This window comes from Branchiostoma floridae, chromosome 2, assembly GCF_000003815.2.
Source record: "Branchiostoma floridae strain S238N-H82 chromosome 2, Bfl_VNyyK, whole genome shotgun sequence".
NCBI lineage: Eukaryota > Metazoa > Chordata > Leptocardii > Amphioxiformes > Branchiostomatidae > Branchiostoma > Branchiostoma floridae.
Window position 1 is genome coordinate 3,702,736 of NC_049980.1, and position 23,687 is coordinate 3,726,422.

General features: G+C 38.8%; 2 protein-coding genes across 2 annotated transcripts in view; both read right to left on the minus strand.

Moving 5' to 3' along the window:
• Positions 1 to 6,983, minus strand: part of LOC118410079 (isocitrate dehydrogenase [NAD] subunit alpha, mitochondrial-like) — a 10,642-nt gene extending 3,659 nt beyond the window's left edge. Inside the window, exons 1-7 of the mRNA XM_035811561.1 lie at positions 6,905 to 6,983; positions 6,125 to 6,178; positions 5,549 to 5,632; positions 4,458 to 4,572; positions 3,689 to 3,876; positions 1,100 to 1,233; positions 245 to 347 (exon numbers count right to left, since the gene is read on the minus strand). Of these exons, the coding sequence (XP_035667454.1) occupies positions 245 to 347; positions 1,100 to 1,233; positions 3,689 to 3,876; positions 4,458 to 4,572; positions 5,549 to 5,632; positions 6,125 to 6,178; positions 6,905 to 6,931 (705 nt within the window). The 5' untranslated portion in view covers positions 6,932 to 6,983. The remainder of the gene's footprint in view (positions 1 to 244; positions 348 to 1,099; positions 1,234 to 3,688; positions 3,877 to 4,457; positions 4,573 to 5,548; positions 5,633 to 6,124; positions 6,179 to 6,904) is intronic.
• Positions 6,984 to 12,355: 5,372 nt separating this feature from the next.
• The window catches only part of LOC118410390, a 17,840-nt gene continuing 6,508 nt past the window's right edge, over positions 12,356 to 23,687 (minus strand). The window contains exons 2-5 of the mRNA XM_035812081.1: positions 19,049 to 19,290; positions 18,360 to 18,740; positions 13,815 to 14,134; positions 12,356 to 13,652 (exon numbers count right to left, since the gene is read on the minus strand). Coding sequence (XP_035667974.1) covers positions 13,509 to 13,652; positions 13,815 to 14,134; positions 18,360 to 18,740; positions 19,049 to 19,290 — 1,087 coding nt within the window. The 3' untranslated portion in view covers positions 12,356 to 13,508. The remainder of the gene's footprint in view (positions 13,653 to 13,814; positions 14,135 to 18,359; positions 18,741 to 19,048; positions 19,291 to 23,687) is intronic.

The window sequence follows — 23,687 nt, forward strand, 5'->3', positions numbered from 1 at the left end:
GATATACATGTACAATGTATGGACAACAATCTGACCAAGCAAAAGATCAAAAACCAAAGTGCAGTTATAACATATCTGGTGTAGGTGCATTGTAAGTATGGAGCTTACTTAGAAATTAAACAATTGAGCAAAAGTACAAAATATATATCTCCCAAATCCTGCCACTAACAGTAAAAAAAAACTTGCTACTCCTATGTGACACCAGACATAACAGGAAGAGGATGGACAATAAGAATGATCTTACATTGAGACAGACAGTGTCCAGGTACATCTCCTCAAACTTGATGTCCTTGTAGTCCTCAGCCACCTCCCGACAGCACCGTAGGAACAGGCCGTCAGACATGCGCCTGGGAAATAAGAAATAAAAGAAACCCATTACATGTACATAATGGTGTTTTCAGTAAGGTAATGTTGACTTGATTAATATGGGGATGACAGATTCCTCTGGGAAACCCAAAACTGATGCGAGCATGCATGAAACAAATTGTAAAAAAAAACGAGCCATCAACTTGAATTCTAGTAAGTGGTTAGGAATGTTAAACAAAGTTCTAAAAACAGAAAAAAAGGACAACAATCAGAAAACAATGTAATAATGTTCCACCCTTTGAATAACTGCAGAAATGAATACAGATGCCAATTTCTGAGTCTATTTTTCAACAAAGTGATATAGATTTTTTTTTCTCAACAATTAACCTTGAGAGATTTAAAGAAAACGTTAATTTTGCCAACACACTTTTGTTACATGAAAGAGGTCTCCGAACAAGCAGGGCTATGATGCCTATACATGTGTATGCATCTTACCTGCAAAAGCCTTCTACTGAGTACATAGAGTTTCTTCTAGCTACACAGATATTGTTACCACCTAGTACATAGTGCCACATAAAAAATAGAAAGATCAAACTTGACACTTCCTCAAATCTACTTTCCCAGCAGTGTGGTATGTCCAGTGTAGATATTTCTGTATGTTATACATGTATGTATATTTCTGTATGTTATACATGTATGTAGCGCCATTGAAGTCATCATCGTAGAGCGATGGACATCCAACAATAACAACAAAACAAAACATGTATGTATCATCATATATACATGTACTCACATGATGTTAGCCTTGTGCACAGCGGTGACTGTGTCTCTGCCCTGGGCTCGGGCAAACTCAAAGGCGAACTCTGCAACTCTCCGCGAGGCCGGCTCTGTGATCAGCTTGATGCTCTGCACCACTCCGTCAACAATCTGGTGAAAAAGTTCACAAGCATGCGATTAGTAATTTTACAAACCCATTGAATATAAACTATCAAAAAACTAAGTGAGAAGCAATAATCACTAAAAGTATTGCTAAAAGAAAAGCCAACACCTTTCTATAACAAACAAGAATGTATTAGACATATGACATACATGTAATTCTGCTGTTGCAGTACATGTAACACAACTAGCCACTACGTATACCACATGTCTAGGGGGCCCAAACTTACACCACTTACTGTAAATGCAGAAATGTTTGCGGTGGATTAATGTTCGCGGTTTTCGCGGCAACTACTTCACCGCGAACTTAAATCCACCGCAAACAATTTTGTATTAAGGTATTAGACTACAGTCGATGGTGTTACCGCAAAATTAAAACCACCGCGAAAAGTCATTTTTCCCACTACCGCGAAATTAAATCTCCGCAAACTTAAATGCATTTACAGTATTCCTGACATCAGAAGCTACATACATCTGCCACCAAAACGATAGCCCACAGAATGTCCATGACAAAACATACACAAAATGGAAGTTTTGCTACTGTATAAGCTGTCAGAAATTATGCCACGAAATTTGTATTGTGCACCTTTTTTCTGGCGGGCAACAGAATTTCCAAAGTTGCGGCCTAGACTGAAGACCTTGTTGTAAAAGAAAAAAGGGAAGACTTGAAACCATTAACAGGTGGAGGAGAAGACTGTCAGACAACCTTGCAATCTGCACAGACTGTAGCGCAGGACAGACCCAAAGGGAAAAAGAAAGCCATAGCCTATATAATATGTCTCTCCAGTGATATAGAGGATAAGTAAGTACAGTACCTGATCTCTGCATAAGGCCGTGAACTTATTGATCACCCTCGTATTTGTGCTACCATATGACAAGTTCAATACCACTGAACTTCTGTGTTCCAACAGATTTTGACATAATGGCATATAAACTTAGTACCTAAACATATTCAGTATAAATTAACAATGCATAAACTGGATTATTTCCCTACCATGTGTGTAAGCGCCAAACTTCCAATTCAAATCTGCCGCCATTAGTTAGCTAGTAAAATAAGATGTGCAAGCTCCCGCCAAAACTGGGCCATGTGACTATTAAAACTCAAGGGACCCTACTGACCCAGGACTCATAGAGAAACAGGCTTCGTGCTGGACTAGCAGGAAGAAATTAGGCTTCCCAAAGAGAGGAAGAATCAGGGCCTTCTTGCCAAGGAGTAAGAAGGATTGGGCTTCCCAAAGAGGGGAAGAATCAGGACCTTCTTGCCGAGGAGCAAGGAGGATTAGGCTTCCCAAAGAGGGAAGAAGCAGGACTTGCTTGCTAAAGGAAGGAAACCAGGCTCCAATACAGGAGAAGATAGGACCAGAGGAAGTTGGGAAGTCTGACCAGTTTTTCACGACTTTACCTGGAGTTGGACTTAACTTGGAAACGGACACTACTTGGAATCGAACATTACTTATTATCGGACTTATCGAACTTCTACAAGCTTTATTCTGCGGGCTATCATCATTCTGGGACTTGCACTTATCAAACAACAGGCGGTTTTTGTATCACTAACTTTTCTAGATTAAACCCTCAAATCAACACCCATCTGTCTTCATCTCCTCCGTACAAGACTCCAGGTAGGCCAGTTGATTACTCTTCTTAACTTCGTGATCTGGAGCGGCAACTATTCTGGTGGCAACAGCAGAAGAATGTTGCTACGCTTACAATGTGTTCGATCCCACTGTACTCCCCTTCAGTGTTCTCCCTAACTGTGTCAGTAAACATGTTCCATGTCCAACCATGTGTTCGATCCCACTGTACTCCCCCTCAGTGTTCCCCCTAACTGTGTCAGTAAACATGTTCCATGTCCTACCATGTGTTCAATCCCACTGTATTCCCCCTCAGTGTTCTCCCTAACTGTGTCAGTAAACATGTTCCATGTCCTACCATGTGTTCAATCCCACTGTACTCCCCCTCAGTGTTCTCCCTAACTGTGTCAGTTAACATGTTACATGTCCTACCATGTGTTCGATCCCACTGTACTCCCCCTCAGTGTTCTCCCTAACTGTGCAGTAAACATGTTCTATGTCCTACCATATGTTCAATCCCACTGTACTCCCCCTCAGTGTTCTCCCCAACTGTGTCAGCAAGCATGTTCCATGTCCTACCATATGTTCAATCCCACTGTACTCCCCCTCAGTGTTCTCCCTAACTGTGTCAGTAAACATGTTACATGTCCTACCATGTGTTCAATCCCACTGTACTCCCCCTCAGTGTTCTCCCTAACTGTGGCAGTAAACATGTTCCATGTCCTACCATGTGTTCAATCCCACTGTACTCCCCCTCAGTGTTCTCCCTAACTGTGGCAGTAAACATGTTCCATGTCCTACCATATGTTCAATGCCACTGTACTCCCCCTCAGTGTTCTCCCTAACTGTGTCAGTAAACATGTTCCATGTCCTACCATGTGTTCAATCCCACTGTACTCCCCCTCAGTGTTCTCCCTGATGGTGACCAGGTCCACGTCAGGGTAGGGGGTCTTGTAGCCCTCGATGGACTTACAGGGGCGCACGTTGGCATACAGCTGGAAGGTCTTCCTCAGCAGCAGGTTCATGGACGGGTGACCCTTACCCACGGGGGTCTTCAGGGGGCCTGGAAGAGGACAGGAGGGGATGAAGGAATGTTTTAAGTATGGTAAATATAGGACACGATGGCCCATAAATTAATTTATCATGCTTTTTCTTTTATCATAATCAATGTTTACGATTGAAGATTTCTAAAAGAAACTGCTGGCTTTTACATGAGGTCATTTTGGTTCTAATACATGGATGACATCAGTGTATGCAAATTTTTGTCCCTTTCCCTGCAAAAAATTTTGACCAAACTGTAACTTGTACAGGTCATCAGCAAAACATGCAAATGCATGTATGTTGTAAATTGACAAAAAAAATCAGAAATGGATACTAAAATTGTACAATACCAAAGTTCTAAAGCCAGAGACGATGCTGGAGAACAATATGAAGAATCTATTGTTCTGTGTACCATACTCTGTGCGTTAAGTCATTTGTTCAACCTTCCTGACCACTTAGATTTCAGAGTGAAGGCAACTTTTTTGCCAAACTTTTTTTATGCATGCTCACATCAGTTTTGGGGTTCCCAGAGGATGTCAACCCAAGAGGCCATAATCAAATCAACATGACCTTTATTAAATGGTCTAAGGATTAATGACAGACCTTTGAGCCCAATCTTGTTCCTGTTCATGGACTCCTGAGCCTCAGGAGGGATGATGTACTTCCCACCAGGACCCTTGATGGCCGTCACGTCAGACGTCTCCCACTTTATGGGAGCCTGGAGAAAAAAAAAATATTCCATCATAGTCAATCCATGATTGTGAATAAGTTATGGTTAAAAATGGTGTTGTAGTGCCTTGATCTATCCTTAAAATGCAATCAAATGAGCAGGTTGAATGGATGTATATTTTTTTTAGACTAAACTTGCCATTAAATGAAAACTAAGGCTTGCTGTATTCTCTATTTCCTCTACTTGAATCTACCCTTCTTTAGATATTGTTGTGATGCTCAAAGCTTTTGTAAAATCAAGAATGACAAAGCTGGACCTTAGGTGTAGAAAAAAAGATAAGTATACAAAGAATGTGAATACACAATAAACAGTAATCACTACTACATGATAATAAAAAAAGGTCTCACTATACTTTACTTAAATTAATCACTTGTTGAAAGTGCAGTTTTAGGCTGCTGTTTTGTTGACTTGATAACAACTGAGTTAGCTACACTTGGTCCCCTGTACCATATACATGTAGCACATTAAAAACAAGGTCAACCACCAGGAGGCCCAATATCAACTTTCACTAGTGTCGGAATCACCCCACTTACCCACCTGTCAAACACCATTGCAATCCATCCAGTTATATCGTATCTTGAGATATATCCCCAATTTCAATTTTTCCAAAATCATCCAGAGTAAAAACCCATCTTCATGGAGGTAAGAAAAACTGTAAAAGCAATCCACAGCAAACTCTGAGCACATTAACTAAATATAGACAGTACTGTAATGTTCCAACAACCAAATCAGTGCGACCGTGCTGCACTGGAGTGCGCAGAAACCGTCCAAGTTATTCGATAGAAGCCTGTGTGATAAAACTTCGAAGCCTGTGTGATACGGCTTTTTATCACATGGTCCGGAACATATGTATCGACCGTTATCACAGCCCAGGGATGACATAAATGGCCTTACAGAACCATACCCATATATAGTCATAAATTATATACCTATACTATAGGGTTGTGGAGGTACATGTACTTACCGATGCAGCTGCAAAGATCTCCTGAACAGCAGCTGAGATCTCCGGGCCGATGCCATCACCTGGGATCAGGGTCACTGTTCGAGCCTGTACATGTCAGGACACAAGGGATGGTCATTGGTGTCAATCCACTGTCTTCTGTTCAAACCACATTGATAGAACAAACTATTGATGACTAAACCATAGAGGGAGCTAAGAAAGGATACCTACACTTAACATACTGTAAATGCACTTAAGTTCGCGGGGATTTAATTTTGCGGTAGCAGGAAAAAAACTTTTTGCGGTGGTTTTAAGTTCGCGGTAGCACCATGCACTGTAGTCTCTTACTGCCATGGAAAATGTTTGCGGTGGTTTTAAATTCGCAGTGAAGCGGCCACCACGAAAACCGCCAACACTAAACCACCGCGAAAGTTTCTGCATTTACAGTAGTATCTCTGTCTTGATGCATTAAGCCTTTAATCAAAGCACTTGATATGCTGAGATAAGTAGCACAATGTACAAGGAGGGGCAATAATGTAACAGTTACAGCACAAATATACACAATGCGGAAGAAACAACAGCTATACAATGTATACTTACCTCATCTGAATAAAGTCTGGCCCCAAAAGGTGTTATTCTTCTCAGACCTTGTGACTGTGAGAAATTGTTCAATTATAATATAAAAATCAGTCAATCAATATCCTATAATAATGATAATTGTAAATTGCCTTTAACTATAAGTTAAACGGGTTAGCATTCACCATTTATGGCCCTGCAAAACCTTTTCATAAATTATGTAAATGCACACAGCAGACATACTGATTGCAGAGCAAGTACAAAATTATCCAAAACAGTACAGAGGTCACTATAAAAGTATAATGACTTCCATATTTTACGAACGTTTCCTGTAACGATTCCAAATTTTAACCCGTCCTCTAAGTCTAAGGGTTACTGTGTATAACATCAAATTATGTCTACATGAATGTAGCACGTGTATAACGGTATGACATGACTCATTGAATGATGCACATGTATGTTTGACAACCCACTTTTTTCCTATCAGACAATATGCACCATTTTGTGTTTTGAAACGCTTTCTGGTCCTTACAAAAAATAAAACGTTTTAAAAAATATATCGCTGGCCTTTAGAAAGTGACAAAAACCGCGAAGATCATTGTACAACCAATTTCGCAATCAGGTTGAGGTGACATGACAAAAAGAACACTTCAATGTCATACCCTCTACACGCCACAAATAACAAAATTATCACTTTCAAAATCAATCAGTATGTGCACATATGCATTAAGATAATAAAAATACACACTGATACCAAATTTGTGGCTATAATGAATAGATATTGACGAAAAATGAACGACTTACAAGTGACCTGAACACACCGGCAGCCATGTTGACGAGATGACCTTGTGACCTCACATCGGATTAAACCACCATCCATAGGGGGTAACCTCTATTTACTTTTTAACTTTTTGACACCGTTGTGGTGATAGTTTTGTATTATAAGTGATTATTATAATACATATCAATTCATATTCTGTACTTTGTACTTTTAGACTTATCATTTTAACAAATAAGTTATCAAAAGATGAATACTGCCCCTATTATACCTTATAAAATCGTCCTGTCGCCAAAGCGAGGCCGTCCTTGGCCAGACAATTTTCGAACGGCGGGAAGCATGAACTCAGTTTTACCAAGCACAGGTAAAATTAACTACTACTAGTACTTTTTACGTTTCCTAAACTTTGTTTACAAGTGTTTCTATTCTAATTGAGCTTTCAGTTGAAAGGCGCCATCTGATGTACCCATACTGTACTGTATTGTGTATAGGCATGCAGTGAGTCCGGATATCATGTCAAATAAAGCAGGAGGTAACTTTGACTAGTTTGAGGTGCTTTGTCTTCCTGATATCCCTATCAGGAAGTTTCAGACTATAGACTAAGTTACAGAACTAGAGCTCGAGGTGGACAAAGTGTCAGGGTTTGCTAGTCTGAATCATCCTCCCACGCAGTGTCTCCAACAGCGTTAGCAAACAACAGGCGATTTGCTAGCGCCGTTGGAGACATTGCTGCGTATGTAGGACGGTAGTACTGAAAGACGGAATACCAAGTAATACCAAGTAATACCACGTAATACCAGGTTAAACATCAAGGAACTCATATATTATGTGTACATATGTGTTCCCCACATATATAAACCAAATATTTTGTAGTTTATTGGCTTAAAAATAATATTTTTGCCAAAGAATTCCGGTGGCAAACTGCCGCTGCCCCGCGCGGCATGATATTTGATAGCGCTGGCGGGCCGAGTCACATCAACAACACGGCGAGCCGCGACACGTTAATCTGACGTTAATGTTTGTCATTTTTCAATTATTTGCAACATCGTGCCCTGGTTTATCTTTGCAGTGTTTCAAACAGTTGTATTTTAGTCATTTCGTCACGTTAAAATTTGTCCGGGCCCATTAGTTGCTTTTGATTCTAATTTCTATCAGGTCGGTCTCAGGGTAGTGACACGCTTGTGCCGCAAAATCTCCAGCGGTTTAACGTTACAAGTTACAACATGCAACACGACGACAACACTGGTACAGTTATGTTGTTGAATGTTCCAACTACGTGTATAAGGTGTTTGAAACACTAGTCAATCACTGCCGACTCATCGGCAGTTGCACATTACCGGAAGAAGAAGAACCGTGTTGTTGATTGACCCGGCCCGCCAGCGCCATCATGCCGCGCGGGGCAGCGGCGCGCGGCGTTTTGTTAGCGGAATTCTTATAGGCAAAAATATAATTTTAAAGCCCATAAACCACAAAATGTTTGGTTTATATATGTGGGGAACACATATGCACACAAAATGTTTGAGTTCCGTGATGTTTAACCTGGTATTACGTGGTATTACTTGGTATTCCGTCTTTCAGTATCTCCCTATGTAGGAGGTGGCTGGGTTCAGAGCCTATAGTTGGAGGATTGTCTGAGTATCATCCTAGTTTTAATACCGCAGCTTCGATACCTCCCTCGTTGCAACGTTGGTGCGAAGGTAGTATGGAGCCCCGTAAACTAACTAGTATCTATTCAATTATGTCATACCTGGACCGCAATAACGTTTAAAGCTATGCTACGTAATATTTGGACAATGCAAAAAGTAGATTTCCCTGCCATTTCTTTACAATTACATAGTAAGCTAAATCTACCCTTTAGCATTGAATACCAAGGTTCAGTGAGAGAAGTTACAACATCAGTGCATCATACACGTGTACATGTTCCAGACTGGGTGATAAAAAGCCGCATCACACTGGTGTCAAAGTTTTATCACACAGGCTCCCATCGAATAATTTTGTGCATGCCAAGTGCGGTGCGGTCGAAAATTCCAATCACTGATTCGGACGTTGGAATTGCTGTTGTGGCAGTTTTTGTTTGGGGGCAACCACATTTTTTCAACTTCTAGTGCATTTTGCGTCGTCTCGAAAATTGTTTTCTCAGGTGGGTCTGACATAAACAAAATACCACACGGTGTATTCCGTACCACCCTCGAATTTGCAGCAAACCCTAAAGCCTAGGTTTCATCACAGATATTATTCCCCCCATCCCTAGCCTACACCATGAAGAGCAGGACAAACCCTCATTATTAAAGCCTGTTTGGTCCTTTCAAGCTAGAAGGTTTTATCAATCCTCCTTGCGTCAAGATGAGCCTCGGGTTTTTCCCAATAACACATGTACACAAACAGTGAGGTACAGAATTTGATTGATCTGACTTTATTTTGGTCCACTGCACACAACTTTACAAGCTGAATCTGTTTATTGTTTGTTACATACATGTGTGTACTAGTATAGACAATTAAATACTGTACCATCTGTACGATCAAATGACCCTTAATTTGGCATTTCATTGTACATTGTATTTCCAAACCCTATTACTGTACCCCCATGGTACTTGTAGGTGAAATAAGATTGGCACATCAACAGACACAAACTGTTTGCATTACAAGGGGAATGTACATGTACATCATTCAAACATTCTTTGTATATCAACTGGTAAATTGTCTTTAGGCATACCACACCAGTTTAACAGTGTTTAAGTACAAGCTAGGTAATTTACCAGACAGTATTACATTTGTAGTTTTATCCACTCACATAAGGAAGGGTCCTTACATTTCGATGATTTACTGAAAAACTGAGACATTTTCAGAGGTCAAGTGGAAATAGGCGTGGAGGGCAATGCATTAATTTGCATAGGGATTTGATTAGGGATTAGCTAGGGATTTTAACCTTTGAGTTTTGTATAGATTCTACATTACCCAAGACCACCTTGCCAGCTATGTATGAGTTGGATTGTAAAAAGTTAAATAATTTGTTAGACTGCATTCAAATGTTGATATGATGTACTGTCCCCATACTAGTAGGCTTGTACAAAAAATGTAATTTGCAATCAGCTTTTGTGGGTCTGGAAAGTATACAGTTGCAGTTAACTTGTATGTACAGTATTCTATTCTTGATGATTTCCTAAATTATAGTATTAACGTTTACAAATGTACATTGGTCACAAGATCTAGAATAGAATACATAAATGAAGCCATTCAGCAAACTGATAAAACAACACCAGTTATGGACTAATAAAACAACACTTCCGATAGATCACTTGCACACTTATTTACTTGCACACTGATTTATGACTGTAAAAGTTTCATAAATGTCATTTTTTCTATAACCAATATAATTCTACAATTAGGGATCGAAATACTCCTCTGCAATTTGTAGCTAAAAAATCTAAATACATGTACATGGTAAAAGAGTAAATTTGAACTGCAAGTTATGTACCAGCATGTTGACTCTTGTGTCGGAGGTTGAAATTGTGTGACTGATTTTAATCTTGATGTATATATTAAGCATCTTGAAATTTAGAATACCAGTTACATGCACCAGTTCCTGTTATTTAGTATACATACATGTATCATGCAGTTATAATAATATCAAATTATGTAATACTAATATACAGTATTTTCAAACAATATGATAATTCTATTCACTTTCAAAGCAGATGAGAAGCAAGAAACATCAAGTTCATCTGTGAACATCGGTAAATAACATTATGAAAAATTAACCAAAAAAAATAACCAACACTAGAAAAAAGTTGTGACTTTCCCAAATGTTCACAGAATGGACCCGTCTACTGTTATTGACAGGAAGTGACTCTAAGGACACATGACCGCAGCAACAGGTCTACCATTAGGGTGAATTCTTTGTTTTCCTTTTTTTATACAGTAGAAGCCGCTTATTAATTGCATGACCTATTTGCCAGTAATTTGGTGCGATAATGTGAAGTTAATCACTTGATATCCTAACAAATTTGAATTTGACTTTTTTGGGCACAGTACTTATTTACCGGTATTCATATTCATTTGGCTGGTTTGGCACAGTATCTGTCTTGAAAAAAAACCTCTGTACCTGGTCCAGTAGTATACTGGTAGTATACTTGATCTTTTCACTTCCTGACCTTGTTATTGTACGAAAAGATTAAGCCAACAGTACTAGTTGACAACAAGTCATGTAGCCTAAGATCCAGCCATACTTATTTTCTTCTGTCCTCTCGGCACTCTCGGGAGCTATAATACAGCTGGCCACCAAGCTATGTCAGTAGTAAAAGGATGGTACTTACAATGTCATGTAAGTACTCAGGTTATAGGTGACTGACTTTGGATAGTGCATCACTACGAATTTGAGGAGAGTCTCCTTTCTAGAAAATATGTGATCTTGGGTTTACTAAGTAGTATTATCATATAGCCAGGGGACGTGGGCCAATCAGAAGGCCCCATTTCATGCTGGTTATGATGCCGTAACAGCCATGCATTAAATTTTTGATGATCACATATGTGATAAAACTTTTGAAAGTTTAAACCAATCAGAAGGACAGACAAACATGACGCTGGCCAATCAGAATGAGATATCCAGGAATCGTCCATCTGCCAAGATAGGGGAATAAGTACAGGCATGGCAGGGGGGATGGCTCCCTCTATTAACATCGGTAGTGCGTGTTTCTTTGTTCAAAGAAAACATTTGCTGTCTTAAAACAACATTGAATTACCTATAATATTTAAGACAATAAAATCTATTTCCATGTCATGTCCAATTTAAACTGCAAATGGAAAATAAAATTATTTGCACCCCCGCCCATTCAAGTTCAGACGACAATAACACCACGGTCCGCCATTGAGTAGTGGTCATGGCGCTGGAGGACCAAAATGCTACCTTTCTTCGGAGAAGTCGTGTCTGGGTTTGTAGTGAACGAGATTCTCAAGAGCTGTGAAGCACAGGGATCCCGGAATACCTCAGGAAAGCCGGCAGAGATTTAGCGCCTGATAGGAACGAACTCGACAAACTGGAGAATGGGCGAGTGGAGAAATACGGAGCGTGCAACAGTTTGTAACATAATGAATCGACTTTGTTCTTATTTTAAGCCTTGGAACAGAAATACATTTCACGTACAAGTTTTATGTTGTTCAAAGTCACTGTTTAAATGTATGTACTGAATAAAAGATGTATGTTTTAGAGAAGAATTTGTCGCTCCTACTCATCTGTAAACTCTACTCTACTCTAATCTACTCTTAAATGGGTCAGTGTGGGTAGGCTATATGATAATAGGGTTAATGACCCACCTGTTCCTCGGTATATATGGTGTCATAACGCCTGGTCCTTTGCTATAACCACCTCATAAAACCACCGAGTGAGCGAAGCGAACTCGGTGGTTTTATTCGGTGGTAATAGCAAAGGACCAGGCGTTATGACACCATATACACCTCGGGGCGGGTCATTAACCCTTAAGTAATGACCCATCCAAGTATAACCGCAAATCATTGTACAGGACATTGAGGGCTCATCTTAGTACAAGACTTGTGCGATTGCTATATATGTGTGAAACCAAAGCTTTGAGATTTTTCAAAACTGGTAGATTTTTATAGTATTTTGACCTGTCCTGTTTTTTCCCCTTTGTTCTGGATATTATTTCCAATGATTGAAAATATTCCTTTCTAATTTATCATAATTATGAGAGTTCGGCTTTTTCTTTAGCCTGGAATCCAGTCTAGTTAACTTTCAGTTTCGCAAGTAACGTCTAGTTACTTGCATCGGCCGCTGCCCTATTGGCATCGATGCCAAGAAATATTATGAAATTGCCAGACTTTGGAAACCAATCACAAGCCTGCATTCCTGTTGGCTGTACTGCCATGATATCATAAGTATGATTGGCCAATAATGCACCCATATAGAGTTGTATAATCAAGGGTCAATGACCACCCGAAGGTGTATATGGTGTCATATATAAGCCTGGTCATTTACTATAACCACCTCATAAAACCAACTTGTTAACTTTGATCATTCATTGGATTATTCAGTCACTTGTATAAGCATTGAGGTTTGAGGACACACCAAGGAATAGGTGGGTCATTAACCTATTCCCATACATTTTGTGGCCTATCAAAACTGACAATATATAAAAGATACAAATTCCTGCCTGACTCTACACAATCATGCATGTAAATACAAATTTACTAATACCTTTGTGCTTTTGTTACATAAGTAGATAGACATTCTGAAGCCAAAATTGCTACAAACAATATTCTGCAACATTGCTGGCTTAGCATGTCAAATGTTTTTTCAAATATACATGTACTATTAGTACTGTACTCTCATTCCACCTCTGCAGGTGGGTATGTTTCCTGACTTTTCAATATCCGGGCATGTGTATTTCTCCTTCTGATTGGTTAGGGTCGTTTATAGCAGCAAACAATCACTATTGTAATTTGGTTTGAAATTTCACTTTTGCAACTGACAAGAACAAAATAAAACTCTCATTCAAACCTAGAAAGGGTTAAGGGAAAATTGATAGAAATACATCTTACAGCAAAACACTTTGATACATTTGATGATCACATACAAGAACAGATTAAATCATACGGTTTTGTTGTTGCTGCTGTTGTTCACCCCGCTATCAGCGATGCTGTTATGTGTTCGGTGCACATTGTCACATCGTGGCCACGTTCAGTCTTCGTTGTTTTCAGGAGACCTTCTGCGATCTTATGGACGTTCTGCAAAGGAGATGACAGGTCTGCGGGCACAACATCCTGGAGGAAATAGGCCATATTTATGCAACTGTAATTGCAGATGATATACAGGAAAAAAGGCACAGATAGGATGCCTAGTATATAGTTTAACTTTACTTTACATGATTGGTCTAACAGTGATCGCTGTGGGATTTGATTAAGCATACGTAAAGATTTGCTTACATGTTTTTTTATCAGGGAAAGGCGCTGTAGATTGCCCAGGGTGCGTTTTGCGTCTCCTTCGAACTGCATAACATCAGCCCAGAGGTCTACAACTTCCGCACGCACACTCTGTATTCCATTCAGCAGGCGTTTCAGAGGCTGTTTGCTGCTTGGTTCCGGGTGGTCTGCATTTCCTTCCACCGTGTTGTCAATGTGCTTCATGACACTTCCTGCCTGGATGTTGATCTCTTCCCATGCGGTCTTCTGCTTGCTTGCCTCAAGGGTCATTTCGTTGAGCTGTCCTTGCAGCTTCTCAAGAGCTTGACCAATTTTCTCCATTTCTAAAGGTATATCAAATGAAAAAGAGTTTCAGTCAGATTTATATGTCGCAGCTCAGTAATCTTTTCAATAGGAACGATTGAAAACTAAGACATTCTATCTTGTGCTAACTTACTTCCCCCCTTTGCATTAATTATTCAGGAAAGTAGTTTTTCAGCCCGGTATATTTATCACATTATTTTAGTTCCAAAAAGTGTTTCTGTCGAAAAACGTGTTAACTACTTTCACTTGTGATAAGGGTTGACACAATCATATCACATTATTTTACCAGTAGATTCAATTTAATTTCTTACCACTCTTACAAGTAAAATAATGTGTTAGTGGGGTACTAACACATTATTTCACTAATAGAGACATTCTGTATTTCTCTTACTAGTAAAATAATGTGTTAGTGGGGTACTAACACATTATTTCACTAATAGAGACATTCCGTATTTCTCTTACTAGTAAAATAATGTGTTAGTGGGGTACTAACACATTATTTCACTAATAGAGACATTCCGTATATCTCTTACTAGTAAAATGATGTGTTAGTGGGGTACTAACACATTATTTCACTAATAGAGACATTCTGTATTTCTCTTACTAGTAAAATAATGTGTTAGTGGGGTACTAACACATTATTTCACTAATAGAGACATTCTGTATTTCTCTTACTAGTAAAATAATGTGTTAGTGGGGTACTAACACATTATTTCACTAATAGAGACATTCCGTATTTCTCTTACTAGTAAAATAATGTGTTAGTGGGGTACTAACACATTATTTCACTAATAGAGACATTCCGTATTTCTCTTACTAGTAAAATAATGTGTTAGTGGGGTACTAACACATTATTTTACTGATAAAGACATTCCGTATTTCTCTTACTAGTAAAATAATGTGTTAGTACTAACACATTATTTCACTAATAGAGACATTCTGTACATCTTCTTTCTAGTAAAATAATGTGTTAGTGGGGTACTCCAAGTTGGATGCGCTATATGTCACGAGTACAGCTCCGCGTCATGTCTTGAATGAATGAATGAATGAATGAATAAAGGAATGAATGAATGGATGAATGAATGAACGAATGAATGAAGGAAGGAAGGAAGGAAGCAAGAAAGGAAATGAAGGAAGGAATGGCTGAATGACACTTCCTCGCATATTCGACTGGCAATTTTCTTGCCTTGCAACGAATTGAAAACAGATGTATGGCTTGTGTATTCACCACTGACTTGGTCAAGCAGATGTAAGCGCCCCAGTCTGTGCAGATTTTGCGCCTTTTTTCTTGTCTTTTTCCTTCTTCCGTAAAACCCAACGACCTACATTTTCGTGCAAAGTTCCAACAGGACTGTAACAGTATACGCAGGGTGCAACACGCGTTGCCCACGTATTCATCCAGCAGCATGACGACACCCGTGTAATAACTTAAACCGGCCCACTCCCCGACCCTTATCACGTTTTCTTTTTCACTAGTATAGAGTACGGAAGCTTACCAGTGAACGTGATAGGGCCGTGCTCTCACATTGATTTACTAGTAGACGCTATCGTTTCTTCTAACTATTGAATTAATGTAATAGAGATGTGGTAGAAACACATTTTATACATGTACTAATGAAGTAATGTTTATAACCATGTCACTCCTCCTCAGGGGGCGGCGTTTATTTCTGCCTCCCTCCTTCACTTGACGGTTCCTAGTTTTGTGAGTGCATCTCTGTATATCATGCAACTCGTAGACTGCACACTTTCCACAATCCCTTCTGAAGCAACGCCGTACCTTCCCTGCATTCTTTGCGGTAAACAAGCTCGTGTCCGGGACCATTCATGATTCATGATGGATGGAGGCGAGAAAGGAGAGAAAGAAGGAGGAAGGGAGGATGGACGGAAGAAGAGGGATGGACGGAAGAAGAGGTGTGGATTGAAGGGAGGGTGGGTTCAGAAGTAACATGGGCGATGGATGATGATTGGACTTATTTGCACGACATTTGATTTGTATAGGAAGGAGGTCAACCATCTGAGGTCATCTGATTATGACAATACAGCAGCCATACATCTGTTTTCAATTCATTGCCAGTTGATAATATCATCAGTGTACGATTGTCATTACAAGAGCGCCCGTGTAATTTTTCCGAGTACTACTATATCTGCGCGATTCAACATCTGCTTGAGAATACAGTATCCCTCGTGCGGCCATATAGTGTATTGCATGAAATACCAAGTACTCACACACGTAACGTTACGCGTATTGTAAAGACAATTTTAATATTACGAAGCCGTGAAGGCGCTTGGGTCAGAAGGAATTTTGGAAAATGTGCAGTCTACGAGTTGCAAGATATACAGAGATGCACTCACAAAACTAGAAACCGTCAAGTGAAGGAGGGAGGCAGAAATAAACGCCGCCCCCTGAGGAGGAGTGACATGGTTATAAACATTACTTCATTAGTACATGTATAAAATGTGTTTCTACCACATCTCTATTACATTAATTCAATAGTTAGAAGAAACGATAGCGTCTACTAGTAAATCAATGTGAGAGCACGGCCCTATCACGTTCACTGGTAAGCTTCCGTACTCTATACTAGTGAAAAAGAAAACGTGATAAGGGTCGGGGAGTGGGCCGGTTTAAGTTATTACACGGGTGTCGTCATGCTGCTGGATGAATACGTGGGCAACGCGTGTTGCACCCTGCGTATACTGTTACAGTCCTGTTGGAACTTTGCACGAAAATGTAGGTCGTTGGGTTTTACGGAAGAAGGAAAAAGACAAGAAAAAAGGCGCAAAATCTGCACAGACTGGGGCGCTTACATCTGCTTGACCAAGTCAGTGGTGAATACACAAGCCATACATCTGTTTTCAATTCATTGCAAGGCAAGAAAAATGCCGGTCGAATATGCGAGGAAGTGTCATTCAGCCATTCCTTCCTTCATTTCCTTTCTTGCTTCCTTCCTTCATTCATTCGTTCATTCATTCATTCATTCATTCATTCATACCTTCCTTTATTCATTCATTAATTCATTCATTCAAGACATGACGCGGAGCTGTACTCATGACATATAGCACATCCAACTAGGAGCACCCCACTATCACATTATTTTACTAGAAAGATATATATATAATGGATGGTGTCTATTAGTGAAATAATGTGTTAGTACCCCACTAACACATTATTTTACTAGTAAGAGAAATACAGAATGTCTCTATTAGTGAAATAATGTGTTAGTACTCCACTAACACATTATTTTACTAGTAAGAGAAATACGGAATGTCTCTATTAGTGAAATAATGTGTTAGTACCCCACTAACACATTATTTTACTAGTAAGAGAAATACAGAATGTCTTTATCAGTAAAATAATGTGTTAGTACCCCACTAACACATTATTTTACTAGTAAGAGAAATACAGAATGTCTCTATTAGTGAAATAATGTGTTAGTACCCCACTAACACACTATTTTACCAGTAAGAGAAATACAGAATGTCTCTATTAGTGAAATAATGTGTTAGTACCCCACTAACACATTATTTTACCAGTAAGAGAAATACGGGATGTCTCTATTAGTGAAATAATGTGTTAGTACCCCACTAACACATTATTTTACTAGTAAGAGAAATACGGAATGTCTCTATTAGTGAAATAATGTGTTAGTACCCCACTAACACATTATTTTACCAGTAAGAGAAATACAGAATGTCTCTATTAGTGAATAATGTGTTAGTACCCCCACTAACACATTATTTTACCAGTAAGAGAAATACGGGATGTCTCTATTAGTGAAATAATGTGTTAGTACCCCACTAACACATTATTTTACTAGTAAGAGAAATACGGGATGTCTCTATTAGTGAAATAATGTGTTAGTACCCCACTAACACATTATTTTACTAGTAAGAGAAATACAGAATGTCTCTATTAGTGAAATAATGTGTTAGTACCCCACTAACACATTATTTTACTAGACAAAATGTCTCTATTAGTGAAATAATGTGTTAGTACCCCACTATCACATTATTTTACTAGAAAGAGATGTTAATATAGTATCTGTTGGTAAAATTGTGTCTACTAGAAAAAAAATGGGATAGTACCCCACTATCACATTATTTCACTAGAATATAGACATTTATTGAAATAACAGCTAAATTCCAAGTTATCACAACTTTTCCAACTATCACGTTTTCTGTCTTAAAATACTATTCAGGGCTAAATAAATGTGATAAATAATCAAGTCTAGTTTTTCAGATACTAACCTTTTTTCAGCTGATGAATACCATATCCTGCTGCTCCTGCAACCCCACCACCGATGCCACAACCAACAAGAGCTTCTGTTGCCCCAACAGGAACGACAATATCAGCAACCCCAAATTTTGCACAGACACAAGCCACAGCGCCTCCTGTACATGTAGCCAAGAGCAAGATGGCCAGCCCTATTGCCGTAAAGGCTGCCACACACACTGCTCCTTCTTTGGAACGATGCCAGCTTAAAACACGGTCGATTTCCTCCAGGGTGTTCTTGATTTCATCCGTAAATGTGTCGAAATTCTCAGTGATCTCCTTGGAGGACTCGCAGCACTCCTTTCCCTGTACTTTTACCTCTTGAAGGCGATCTTTTATCGTGCTGAGGTCCTTTCCTGTAAAACAATATCAATAAGTTTTAATTGGAGGGAACTTCCTTTGTCTTTCTCGTAGAAACTCAAGATTTGTCATTTTGGAGCTTGACAGATGAGAATCTTATTTCCAGCTTTAAAAGTAAGTTTTGTGTTTGCTCTGAGAGGGGCCTAAATCTTAATATATATCTTAATGAATAGATTTGGTGTTGGGGTATTCCTTTCTTGCAAGATCGATAGATGAATAATTAACACGCGCACATAGTTGCTCAGGCACGCATCTATTAACATTGGTGAAATTCACGTAAAAGTGAGGATTTCTGATAACTTACGAAGATCTGCAATTTTGTCCTGAATTTCTTCTTTGGCAGATTCAACAGGCAGCGCAACCTTCTCAATGTCAAAGTTGCTCTTCAGCAGCTGTGAGGCACTACGGAGATCTTTGCTCTCGAAGTTGGGCAGGTAGTGCTGCATCCGAATGTCTTCCAGGAACTCTTGGACTGAGCCGTTCAGCACAAGGTGGAGGATTTCTTCATTGCCCTCGAGGATCCCCTGTGACATCTTGGTAAAGTTCCTACGAGCAAAATGAAGTGTCGCATCAGAACATTTTCGTCACCAAAACGATTCAAAACGATTCGCCCCCCCCCCCCATGTTTAAAACCGCTACCACGTGATTAGAAACTTTTCATGTTGATGCCATTGTTACCTACGTCCATTAACAAGAGTTCGAAGACTTCATATCTCCATGAAATATTCTTGTTATGCAAATGACTTTCACACCTGCATTATTCATGTTTGGTTTAGTGTACACCTTTAACTAACTTACACAGGTCACGTTCACATAGATTATACAAATTAGGGGCTTATATGCATAGTTAACATTAGTATCTGCTTATCCTACACCTGCCACAAACTACATTACGTTAGAATTGTTTGAGTATATAATAGAAAACACTGTATGTATGAAATTTCCTCATTAGATGTGCACTTCATTATGTACATCTCTGCCAACGATACTGGCATACTAGATATCATAGAAATCCGTCTTTTCCATTTTTATATTTCAGCCATACCATAGGTATGGTGAACTATATTGTATTCGTAATGTTTCTTTCTTTCTTTCTTTCTTTCTTTCTTTCTTTCTTTCTCCTGTCAAATCTTCAAATCGAATCAACTCCGCCGTTTTTAAACCGATTGACTTGAAATTTGGCACAAAGGTAGAGCAAGCCAATACACTCAGGTGTTTTTTTTTTCATTTTTTTCATATCTGCCTTTAAAATAATTTTATTGAGGTTTTTGTCAATTTTTATATATATTTTGGGCTCCTGTACCCTGGTATTACAGCCGAATGTCATGAAATTTGGTACAGAGGTGCCCTGATCATATGTTCACACAGATGTAATAACAGTTTTGGTATACGGTACAACAAAATGCTTAATTTTGCGATTTTTTGACATAAAAAGCACATTTTTGCCTCCTGTACCCTCGTTTTACAACCGAATGACCTTGTGTTCCATATGTTCCATACAGTACAGCATAATGCTTAATATTGCGATTTTATGGCCATATTTTGACAAAAATTGGACATTTTTGGCTCCTGTTCCCTCGTTTTACAACCAAATGACCCAAAATTTGGTAAAGGGGTGCTCTAGATATTTATCCAAATGACCCATGTATAATTTTTTGCATGGAACACTTTAATATGATATATTTGGGAATTTCTTGGGTCATTTTCCAATGGCCAAAGGGGTCATCGACCTCAAGGCCTATTGTTGCATGAGGGAGATGGCTGAAATATGCTGTATTTGCTCTCAAGCAAATATCGGCCTTTCTATTTCCATTATCCCTCAAACCACCGTATAGGGTCAAAACTGACCCCAGGCGTATATCGATGTGTGCCATCATGGCATTTCTGGTCGAAAAACAAATTTCCTCCCATAAGTTTGTTTGTATATATATAATCTCTCATTCGCTCATCTGTATCGCCAAAGTGCTTGTTAAAAATATTTGATTCCTGTATAAAGCCGATTCTCCTATATGGGTGTGAAATTTGGGGCACAGAGTCTATTAATGACAACTCCCCAATTGAAATTTCCCATCACCGTTTTTGTAAGAATATACTTGGAGTTCCTAGAAATTGTAGTAATTTAGCATCCAGAGCGGAGCTTGGCAGATTTCCTTTAGACTTAGATATATCTGTGCGTGTTATTCGTTACTGGCTACGATTATTACAAATGGATCCTCATAGACATTTATTACAAGCTGATGCCCTTTTGTATCAACATAATTCTATTTCTAATAGTCGCAGAAGAACCTTGTTACAACGAGTGAAAGAAATTTTAGATGGTAGTGGCCACTCCTACCTTTTCTATTCATGTAACTCACTTAGTGATATCAGATCTATATGTACAATGATAAGATCTAGAATCTCTGATATGTTTATCCAAACCTCTCGTCATAACTTGAGTATAGATACTGGTAAGCTAAGATTTTACAAGACCTGTAAAACAGCACATACTATGGAAAAATATTTAGAATTAGATAATTTTGATTTACGCTCGGCAATCAGCAAAATTAGAATTAGTGCCCATCCTCTCGAAATTGAGAGAGGACGGTACAAAAGGCTATCCGTGTGTGAAAGAACGTGCAAACAATGCACGTCAAACGTGGTGGAAGACGAAACACATTTCATGTCAAACTGCCCTCTCTATAACCAAGAAAGAAAAGAGCTGTTCAAAGAGGCCATCAAATTCCATCCAAACTTTCTCACATTCAATGATAAAAAGAAAACAGTCCTCCTTTTAACATCACAAAACCCACACATAATAGAAAAGGTGGGATCTTTCGTCTTCCACTGTCTTCAAATAAGGAGTCGAACCCAATAACCCAGGATCTAGAGTTAGCTCTCACTAGTTTTAGACTAGACACCTGTGATATTGTATTTTACACTGTTTGAATCTTGTATGTTACCTGCAATTAGCCCACGGGCATGAATTTGCAATAAAACTTACTATATCCTATATGTCCTATAACTGCTTAAACGTTTTTAACGAGATTGACTCATTATTGATTCAGTTATCTTAGAAAGTTTATGAATGGTTCAGTGGGGTCAAAACTGACCCCAGCATTTTTTTAAACTTTTGCGACCCACACATAAACTACTTATCGTAGGATCACGAAATTTCAGAGAATGATGTACATGTATGCCAAAATTATTGTAACAGTTTTTGTGCCAATATCATGTTATATGACAACATTATGACGTCATTTAGGTAATCTCGGCCGCCATCTTGGATTTTTTTGCCTTATGATGTCATTAAATTAGCATAAATTATGAATATTGATTTATGAAATTTACGTAGAATTTCATAAGATGTGATAAACAACTGATATCTGCCAAGAAAACCTTAAAGCTTAAATGTTTAATACAAAATTAGAAAAATTGACAATAATAATAATTAGCAATAAATATGTCTGTCAGAATTTCGTTGCCATGGCAACATGAAAAATTATGAACATACTTTGTTCACCGAAAATTTTTGCTTTCAAAAATTTTTAAAAAGTTACCAAGTTTGGTGGTCCTAGCATGAGCCATTCAGGCGCTATACAGCATTGAAGTTGGCATCAAAAACCTACTTCCCGGTCTGAATAGCATTGGTGCAAAATATGGTCCTCATGATCTTTTGCATAAATTATGATAATGAGCTCGAAATATTATCACCTAATCATGTCAGACTGTTTCACATAGATTAATGAAACTAAACATATATACAAATCACAAAAAGAGTCACACAAAAAACTGTATTTGTACAAAATGTTTTGGGGTTAGTTTTGACCCCATACGGTAATCTACGTCACAAAAAAGCTACGTCACTGCATGAGGGAGATGGCTGAAATATGCTGTATTTGCTCTCAAGCAAATGTCGGCCTTTCTAGTTCCATTAAGCTCCTTGAAAGATTTTGACAAAACGCCCCTACAGTTCCAGAGCAGGCTGCTTGGGATCCTAAACATACATCACTTCTTTCTTAGATCAAAAGCAATCTGTCACCAAAAAATCGAGACCATAACATGTCCAGGTCAAAAGATACAAAAAAATTGAACTACTGCTGCAGTAGCAAGGTCAAGATCCTTGCAAATAAAACAGGAAACCCTTTGGACTACGACATTTTAGAAGACGAAATCATAGCTGACCGTAAAGCCTGTGGCAAAGACTCCATCACCAACGAAATGCTGAAATGTGTTGCAAACCAACTTGTCATGCCACTGAAGAAACTGTTTAATCTCGTCATCCAGTCCGGTACATTTCCCCATCAATGGAGTAAAAAAAAACATTCTCGTCCCAAATATACAAAAGGGTCTAAGCCTGTATCCTGTGTTGGCCCAGTTGTATATCAGGTTACCTGTCATTGTCCCCTTACCACACACCTGTACACAGTAAACAGACGGTGGTGCAGGTGAACACGTCCAACCGTCTGCAGCACTTTCCAGAAGATAGCAATCTATTGACTCTCTTTCAATCCGGAATTAGACAAAAGTGACAACATCTCAAGCTATAATCGATAAATAATTCTTTGAACCTTACGGCAAGTTATACGCGTACTTTGTTGTTTTCAAGAAAGCAATCGATTCTGTTTGGGACAACTTCATACAATCCATGTATTCCAACGTAAAAGATTGTGTTAAAACTCCTAATATTATGGCATTTCAGACTACTTTAAATCAACTTGCGGCGTACGCCAAGGGTTTAACCTAAGCCCCCTTCTATTCAATCTTTTTAAACATTGTGTGTATAAAATAGAACCTGAGTGTAGTATATACTAGATTTATGTTATTAACACTAGTCTGTTGCAACATTCTGGGTTTGTTTCACATTGACACTGTGTTTCTTCGAATATTTCATAGCCGTAACCCCTCCATTGTTACGTTATTAGCTATTATCATATAGACAGGCGCCATGGCGTAACGGAGAC